The sequence below is a fragment of the Chiloscyllium plagiosum genome, unplaced genomic scaffold (genome assembly GCF_037043375.1).
Source record: "Chiloscyllium plagiosum isolate Xiang-an unplaced genomic scaffold, Cpla_swu_hap1 HiC_scaffold_8, whole genome shotgun sequence".
Classification (NCBI taxonomy): Eukaryota; Metazoa; Chordata; class Chondrichthyes; order Orectolobiformes; family Hemiscylliidae; genus Chiloscyllium; species Chiloscyllium plagiosum.
Genome location: NW_028270146.1, coordinates 56,630,556 through 56,640,243, shown reverse-complemented (window position 1 = coordinate 56,640,243; position 9,688 = coordinate 56,630,556). Strand labels below are relative to the sequence as shown.

Sequence of the window (9,688 nt, the reverse complement as noted above, 5' to 3'; positions counted from 1 at the left end):
TGCTATAGTACTTTTATAAGGATAGAGTTTAATATTAATGCATTTTTACTTTTACATTGAGCCTATTCATACATTGAGAATTGACGAGTTAATTGTATTTTATGTTGAGTTTGCTTTTGCTTTCTCACTACGAGCCTTATAGGAAAGTTATGAAGCGATCAGTGTTGAGTAAATGGGCATAGTTTGTTATACGACAATATAATGTATTGTTTCTTTATATATGGAATGACATGCAATTCAAACTCAAACACTTCTGGAGAAACCTTTTGTATGCTGAATGCGTGACTATTTTTCAGCAGTTTAGTGACCTAAAGTGACCACCAAAAAAAATCTGAAGTACATTTGTATAATATCTTTGGATTCACTCACATGCATCTTTCATATGTAGAAAAGTACCAACACAAATAACATGGCATTTTTTCCACTGTTCAATTTGAATACTGAGTTGTGACATTTATCGTTATCTCAGGCTAAGTTTAACCTGAGTTACACATATTATCTATGTAGACAATTGTTTGCTCTCAACATAATTTTTTGATTAACTGTTCCTTAAAACACATGGTGTAGTTATTTCTGTCCTGTTTGTGATCCAGCTGTGAAAATCAGTTACTTCACATCGTATATTAAAATGGTAACTATATATCCATGTACTTTCTGAAAAATGCCATACAATTTAGTATTTCGATATAAAACTGTAACCAGTAAATAAAAGCCCCAAACAGGTTTGATATGATGTAAGACAAATGGAAAATGCAGCTAGCAAATTTGAAATAAATTGGAAAATGCTGGAATTACGCAGCCAGCATGGCATAGCTGTGGAAGAAAGACTGAGCATTACAACTTAATGGTTTTTAGTCAGAATTCTTCTGTCTAGGTCAGATAATTGTAAAATTTATATACAATGTACAGCCTGAAAGGTTTGCTTTCTTTTTTCTATCTTGACACTGATCGGGCTGCAACATCGTCTTTTGTTGCCAGGTATGTTGCCATGTTATCCCGAAAGTCATGCAAATAGTTGTATTGCTGTCAAACAAAACAGCATAATAGTTAAAATGCATTTTAATTATTAATATTCCATTTTATTTGCTGAGTACATCCGTTATTTGATCACAGATATTCCCCCCCCCCCCCCAACACTGTGGGAAAGACTATAAACGCTAAATAATAGGAACATGTAAGATGAATATAGCAATAGTTAGGAGTGATGTTATTCTTCATGTTGATTGGGTTAATCAAACTGAAAAGGGTAGCTATGACGACAAATTCAGTGCACCGTAAGGATAGTTTCCCAGAGCAATATGTCATGGAGCCAACCAGGGAGCAGCCTATCTTGGATCTGGTAATCGTAATGAGATGTATTTAATTAACCATCTCTGATTAAAAGATCATAGAGTCATAGAGATGTACAGCATGGAAACAGACCCTTCGGTCTAACCAGATATCCCAACCCAATCTAGTCCCACCTACCAGCACCCGGCCTACATCCCTCCAAACCCTTCCTATTCATATACCCATCCAAATGCCTTTTAAAGGTTGCAATTGTACCAGCCTCTTTTATGTCTTTCACCTCTCACCCTAAACCTATGCCCTCTATTTAGATTAGATTAGATTCCCTACAGTGTAGAAACAGGCCCTTCCGCCCAACAGGTCCACACCGACCCTCCGAAGAGTAACCCACCAAGACCCATTTCCATCTGACTAACGCACTTAACCTATGGGCTACTTAGTATCTTTGGATTGTGGGAGGAAACCGGAGTACCCGGAGGAAACCCACGCAGACACAGGGAGAATGTGCAAACTCCACACAGACAGTTGTCCAAGGCTGGAATCGAACCTGGGCCCCTAGTGCTGTGAAGCAGCAGTGCTAACCACTGAGCCACCGTGCTGCCCCAACTCTCATCCCAGGGAAAAGACTTTGTCTATTTATCCTATCCATGCCCCTCATAATTTTGTAAACCCCTATAAGGTTACCCCTCAGCTCTGACAACATCTTTCCGATAGGAAGGAGACCAGAATTGCACGCAATATTCCAACAGTGGCCTAACCAATGTCCTGTATAGCTGCAACATGATGTCCCAACTCCTGTACTCCATACTCTGACCGATAAAAGAAAGCATACCAAATACCTTCTTCACTATCCTATCTACCTGCGACTCCACTTTCAAGGAGCTATGAACCTGTACTCCAAGGTCTCTTTGTTCAGCAACACTCCCTAGGACCTTCCCACCGTTTGAGTGTGAGAAACCCAGTTACGAAATAACTTTAAGTTAAAAGGAATTACAATGACACAAGAATAGAGTTAGCTAAAGTGCACTGGACAGATTAACAGGAATAACAGTAAGCAAACAGTGGTAGACACTTGAGGTAATTCATGACACTCAGCAAAAATACATCCAAAAAGGAGGAAAAGCCTCAGAGCGAGATATGGCTAACCAAGGAAGGTGAGAATTAAGTTGAATGTGGCCAAAGTTATTGATAGCCCTGAAGATAGGATAAATTCAGAATCTCGCAAAGGAGGACTGAAAGATAATAAAGGCAGAAAATAAACATAATGGCACACTGGCATGAAATAAGACCTTTAAGCTGACAATAAGACCTTTAAATACGTAAAAAGGAAGAGAAGTCAAAGTGAACATAGGCCCCTTAGAAAATGAATCTGGGGAAACAAAGGACATGGCAGAGGAGTTAAACATATTTTGCATCATTTTACAGTGGAATACACAACAAGCTTCCCATTAATATGAAAGAAAATAGGGGAGGAATTAAATATCACTAAAGAAGTAGCAGTAAATAAACTAATGGGGCAAAAGGCAGATAGGATATAAACCATCAGGGCCAGAAGACCTAAAAGAGGCAGCTACTGAAATAGCTACAGGATGTATTGGTTGTAATTTTCCAAAAATAGTTGAATTGTGGAGAAGTACCAAAGGATTGGAAAACTGCTAATGTGACACACCTATTCAAACAGGAAGGGAGACAAAAAGCAGGTAATTATATGCTGATTATCCTAACATCTATTGTTGGAAAACTATTGGCATCAATTATTAAGCAAGAAGTAGCTCATTTGGAAAATCCACCTATTCAAGCAGAGTCAGCATAGTTTCACAAAAGGGACATAGTGTCTCACTGATTATTAGGGTTTTTTGAGGATATCTCAACCAGAGTGAATCGAGGGGAACCAGTAGTTATGTTGTGTTTGGACTTCCAGAAGGCATTTGACAAGGTACTAAAATGATTAAGTCGACAGTTTTTGAGGTAGTACATTTGGCAGCGAGAGAGAATTGGCTCAAGGGCAAGAAACAGCAAGTCGGGATAAGGGGTTTGCTTCCAGATTGGCGACCCAGAACAGCGAGATTCTAAAAAGATCAATGCTGGGAATGCAACTAATTACAAAAGCTATTAATGACTTGAAGGAAGGATGTGAACATAGTGGAGCCATATTTGCAGTTGTCATTTCATTGAAGGCAGTTCAGAGAAGGTTCACCACATGATCCTTGGCATGCAGGAATTGTCTTCAGAGCAAAAGACTAAATGAGTTGGGACTCTTGGGACTAGTTTGGAAGAATGAGAGGTGATCTAATTGAAATATAAAATCCTTAAGAGGTTTGACAGGGTAAATGCTGAGAGGATGTTTCCCCTTATGGGAGTGTCAAGGACCAGAGGCACATAAAGGGGAACTAGTTTAAGACTGAGATGAGGAATTTCTTTCAGAGGATTGAGAGAGCTGAGGGGGTAGAGTCCTTGTGGTTGAGATAGCTGAGGGGGCAGAGTCCTAAAGGCTGGGATATCAATCCTTGATCAGTAGGAGGATCAAGAATTGTCAGATCAACCATCATCCTAATCAAAGACAGAGCTGACCTGACAGACTGGGCAGCCTACTCCTTTTCCTATTTCTTGTGGTCTAAGGATTTGAGACGGAATTCATTTATACCTTCACTGTTTGTATTGCTGCAGCTCCTCTCAGTTCACGAAGGTGGCCAATTGCTTCTTCTGGTAACATAGTATCAGACAACTGAAGTAGAAGACATGCTGCAACTAGGAGACAATGTAAGAAGGAAATGCTTTCAAATTGTTTTATTAACCTGATTACTTGACACTTGAGAGTTAAGGAAGCACTCTTCAATTTTTCTTTGGTAGAAAAGGGAAAGTTTACAAAGAAGTGAAAGAATAGGATATTAAATTTTGCACTTACTTAGACATGAACGTCCAAGACCTCCGTAACATCTGCAAAGATAATTAGAGTGTGTTTCAAGAAAATGTTTGGGATTCTGATTTAAAAGACATTTTGCATCAATATTATCCACTATTTTTATGTGTATATAACATGCTAATCAGTTTGCCAGGATTAATCAACCATCTAGAACATGGAGACATCCCTCAATTGAACACACTCACTAATTATAATAAATGAATATTCAATGTCCCATTTAATGAGGCACCCTTGAAGACTAGATGTCAACTCTGTGGCAGGAATTGAGTCAAAAGTGGCTTTGTAAAAGGACTTGTTTGCATTTCAGATTCGTTTGCTTAGAATCTGGAATAAAATTACATTTTAAGGGTTATCTGCTCGGACAGCCCATCTTGCCTTTTTTTTTGACTGGAAACACTTGCCCTCCAGAGAAAATGTTTGTAGCAGACCATGTGTAACTGCTTCTTCAATCAAAAACACTGACAAAACTGATACTGTCTTTCAAATCTTGCAGCAGTTTGTTGGTTCCAAGCTCCCATTCAGAGGCACCAATAATGCAGTAGCTCCCCAGAATATTCAGGATAGTCTGACATGGGAAACTCAGAATCCCTACGGTATGGAAGCAGACCATTCGGCCCATTATGCCCATTCCAGGACATTCTGGGCAATTTAGCATAGCTAATCCACCGAATTTGGACTTTGGTGATGTTAGCACTTATGCAATGTGGAAGTCAGTCTCACCATGTTACAACTAATCTGTCTTAAACAATTTCTATACTTGATCATAACTGAGACATAGTTACTTGCATTTGCAAATGATTTACCATAAAAGATTACATTTTTTACAAGTTCACAATTAACAGTTGCAATGCACTTACTGGATAAGAATTCTTTTTGCGTTTTCCAAGCAGATTCTCAACTCTTCCAGAATTTTCCAACAGTTAGCAATATCTGGAACACTACCATCAGGGAAAGGATAATGATACACTTTGAATCCCTGTTGCTCGTATGATTCCAACAAGCCTGGAACCCTGTATTTCACCATCTCTCCTTTGGTACAGAGCACAAATACATCCTGTATGTTGTGACTCTTGAGCTCTTCTGTGAATAAATGAAGAATATGGAGACGATGACTGATTAATTCCATATAAGACATACAGTTTATAACATGTAATCCCAACTACAGAATTGACAATGCAGATCACAGGAGCTACTGGCTTATCTAAATTGAGTTCAATCAGTAAAAGAAGGCAACAGTCTTGTATAACTACTGTGTTGATGTATGCAACAGTCGCACGCTTGATTTGCTATTCCCCACAAAAGCAAGCTTATTTCAGCTCCCATTGTTGGCTGAAAAAAAAGAAAAATCAAATAGGAATTATTCTCCTCCATCAAACATTAGTTTACAACAGCATTAGAAGAAGTCTGCAAGCAAATCTCCTGCAACAGGGTAGAAAGAAGCCCCAAATAAAGTATAAATGAAATAGTGAAGTACAGCTTCAAATGCAAAAAAGTTAAGATCAAAGTGTTATCAAAAAATGGATACCTTCCTTGAACCCAAGACCAGAAACACGATATACATATATAAATATGAATTACCTAAATCTTTCTGAAGGTTTCTTCTTACATCTTTAAATTTACAACCTGTTTAAATAAAGTAGTATTTAATAATTTTTGTGAATCCAGATTTATTAAAATGGAAGCAATATTATAACATAGGACATTTTAATACCGGTACATCATTATTTTCCTAAAGGCAAGTTTGACAAAAAAGCCATGAAATTAGTTAAGGGCTGACATCAAGACAAGTGATTGTTGCAACACTCTTATTTGGTTACTAATGATCCCATTTATTATTTTGTAGTATATATTTCCAATAAAACCTAATTCAACTGCAACAATTATCCCAACAACTGGTGCAACCTGCATGTTGCCTCTTCTATTGCATGCTGCATTGTTGTAACTGCATTATTTTCTTGACCATTGCAATTAATATTCCTATTAAATGCTTGGGTTACATGGACTGGACTTTGGAACTCAATGCCTGGGTTGAGAAAGTGAAGCAAAACTGGGGCCAGGGAGACTGAAGGATTCCTTGTGAATCCTGGAGGTTTAGTCCACAAGGGTAACACTTCTTAAAAAAAATTGTGGCCTCTTTTGTCCACTCCATGGCTTCTGTTCTTGTTCTCCTAGCGAGTTCAATCAGTAAAAGAAGGCAACAGTCTTGTATAACTACTGTGTTGATGTATGCAACAGTCGCACGCTTGATTTGCTATTCCCCACAAAAGCAAGCTTATTTCAGCTCCCATTGTTGGCTGAAAAAAAAGAAAAATCAAATAGGAATTATTCTCCTCCATCAAACATTAGTTTACAACAGCATTAGGTTGCCAAGGTTGGCCAAGCCCTGGTCTCCTGAATCTAGAATGAAGCATAATTGCTGCTTATCAGGAGTGAATGTTCCTCTTGTATGAAAGTAAAGATGATGGGGTTGGGGGGAGATAAGAGAAAGAGTTATTGTAACACTTACCTCCTATCATCTTTCTTACTGTCTAAATTTTTCCTGGGAAGGGGGGAGATTCAATTTTTCCATAAGTAGTAACAGTCCCCAGAGTTTGTGTCTGTGTTTATTTGTTATATGAAAAACTGTTTCTGAATCCTGTTGAACAATTTGTTTTTATTGTAAACAGTTCCATAAGTGTGTACTAGTTGTCCATCTATGCTACTACTCTCAGATAATATACCACATGCATGATACGTATCAGTGGTGAAAACTGTAGAATTGAGGTTATATGGAATCTGTAGAATAATGCCCATATGTGATGGGCAAAAAGTGACAAGAGGGAAGTCCATAATCTCCAGCCGCTAAAAAGGTCACATGGGCAATCTACCCTTAATTGGTGCAAAACAAAATTAAAGAGGAAATTACTTATATCGTTAAATTAAATACAGTGGTGCCTCGGAATCCGAATTTAGTTCGTTCCAGGAGGCTGTTTGGATTGTGAAACTATTTTCCTGATAAGAAATAATGGAAAGTGAATTAATCTGTTTCTGGACCCAAAAAAAAACATTTTCAAGACACTTTTAATAAAAGCAAGAAATAAATGTACTAACATGAAAATAACTTCCTTTACCTTAGTGAGGAGTGCTAATGGTGAATGCACTTATTTGCTTCACTGCTCTTCTTGGGTGCAATGGTGAATGCACAAGGGTGATAATTAAAAAAACCAGCACAAATCACGAGGTAAACTAGTGATGGATACACGACTACTTCCGGGGATGAACTGAACAAACAATGTGCCACCTGAATGGTACATGGTGTTCGGATTCTGAAAATTTGTTCGGATTTTAGGGCAAAATATTCTCGAAATAATTGTTCGGATTCCGATTTGTTCGAACAATAGGGCGTTCGGATTCCGGGGTCACCACTGTACTTTGTTGGAACTTGTAGGCTACTTCACTGTTAGCCTTATCAGTTAGAAGGGAATTACGACACTAATTGATTGTTTTCTGGTATTTAGGCCAGTTTTCAAGTTAATTCAATTTAGATAAAAGAACTGCCTGACAAATCATTGCTATGAATCTGAAGTCACATGTCAATTAGACCAGGTAAAGATGGCAGATTTCCTTCCTTAAAGGAATTAGTGAAACAAATGAGTTTTTAACAATAACTGATCATTTTGTGATGACTGTCACTGAAATTAAACAGATTTTATTCATTGAATTTAAATTGCATTAGCTACTGAGGTTGGATTTGAACTTGTGTATGTGGAAAGAGACAGAGAGGTTTAAACTTATTCTCAGACTGCAAAGATGAAGACCTGGAGAAGTTCAAAGGACTCTGAAAAATTTGCTTAGATTTAGCTAGAGAGAGAAGTTTCTAGGAACACCCACAGTAAATGTTGATTCTGCAGTTAAAAGTTTCCATTTGGGAAAGGAAAACATTGGAATTAAACCCTTGGAAGCATGGAAACATTTCGGAGTGTTTCGAGGATCCTTGAATGTTTGTTTAAAGGACAATCTAACATCTGCCAGATAGGTTTTTTTTGGTTGTTTGTGAAAGGAGTTCAGTTCTATAACTTTAAATATAATGCCTATAAAAAAGTGTTGAATCAATAGTGTTTTTCATTTGTTTGCTACAGTAAAATGGCTAATCTTGTCCTGTAATCCGTTCAGCTATTAACTGAAAGTTCAATTCCTTTGTAAAGGGCTGTGGTCTTTAATGGAAACATTAACACCTGGGATGAATTCATTAGCTTCAAAATGCAAAGAAGATAAGGGTGTGTTTCCTCTTTATTGCGGTGGGTTTGCTTAATCCTTCTGCCATAGGCTCCAGGAAGACCTTAAGTTTTTAATAAAAAGCATGATATTATATCATCTGTAACTTCAGTTTAAACTTTAGAAATAAATAACATATATTTACGTAATGTTGTTCACAATTTTAGGACACTGACCAGTCAATGGAAATTAGCAAAATAAAAAAACATAGTTGCAGAAATGAAGATCCAGTGAGTTAGCTTGTTTTTCTAATGTTGGTTGAAGGTTAAATATATTGGCTAGGATAATGAGAACTGTGAATACCACCATTGATTCTCTTCTACCCAAATGAGGGGGCATTTGCAGCCTTGGTTTAATGCTTCAATTGAACCGCCATACCTCTGACTCAATCTAGATTATGTTCTTTAGGTTTCTGGAGTGGTGTTTGAAACCAAACCTTCCGACTCAGAATAAGATGTTACCTCTGAGAAAAGACTGACACTTTCAATTATTTAAAGATTCTAATTGCTGTGCTGTCTTTTCAGCTTAGGTTGGTGCCAACTGATTATCCACTGCTGCTTGTTGTGGCTTATTCTAATTAGAAAACCAGCAGAATTTGCAGCAAATTGACAATGCCGAGATTGTTGGTAAGATTCAGAGAGTTTGGCATAAGAAATCCTATCTGTGAATTCAATTTAAAACTCAGACTAGCTTATGGAGTTACTTCATTTAAAATTTGCCTATTTTACAGGATGTTGCAGCCTCACTTTCTAAATTGCCATTGACTATTAAGGCAAATTAAAGCCACTACATTTCTGTAGCACAGTATTTCTCACTGTCTTTCCTTCCACAGAAGAAGACAATGGATTTTTAGTTAACACACGGCCAGATATGAGATGCTAACAAATACCATCTGACTGTCCATTATTTCTTACTAATGAAACCTGATTATAACGGTTATGGGGAAAATCACCAGTCTCGGTTTATTGTACAAGGAAATACCGGAGCTCTGGGGAAAGAAAGATACCAACAGCACAGTGGTCAGCTGCCATTCTTCTCTCGACCTGGAGCACATGTCAAGATACTTTTACATACATCTTGTGATACAATAGGTCAATGATGAGATTATTGTCTTTGCAACATGGTTTCTTTATGGTAATCATTGCAGAATCGTTGATAGATTTGATACAGTCATTGTCTGTTCCAGCACAGCCTTGTTAATTTCAGCGTGGTTGTTGTTAGTTT

General features: G+C 37.6%; 1 protein-coding gene across 2 annotated transcripts in view; it reads right to left on the bottom strand.

Moving 5' to 3' along the window:
* Positions 1-8: 8 nt before the first annotated feature.
* cdkn3 (cyclin dependent kinase inhibitor 3) overlaps positions 9-9,688 on the bottom strand; it is a 32,280-nt gene continuing 22,600 nt past the window's right edge. The window contains exons 4-8 of one of the 2 annotated variants that reach the window (XM_043697680.2): positions 5,789-5,833; positions 5,068-5,290; positions 4,193-4,224; positions 3,932-4,035; positions 9-1,023 (exon numbers count right to left, since the gene is read on the bottom strand). In XM_043697680.2, the coding sequence (XP_043553615.1) occupies positions 934-1,023; positions 3,932-4,035; positions 4,193-4,224; positions 5,068-5,290; positions 5,789-5,833 (494 nt within the window). In that variant the 3' untranslated portion in view covers positions 9-933. The remainder of the gene's footprint in view (positions 1,024-3,931; positions 4,036-4,192; positions 4,225-5,067; positions 5,291-5,788; positions 5,834-9,688) is intronic. The other variant, XM_043697684.2, reaches the window with a different exon arrangement.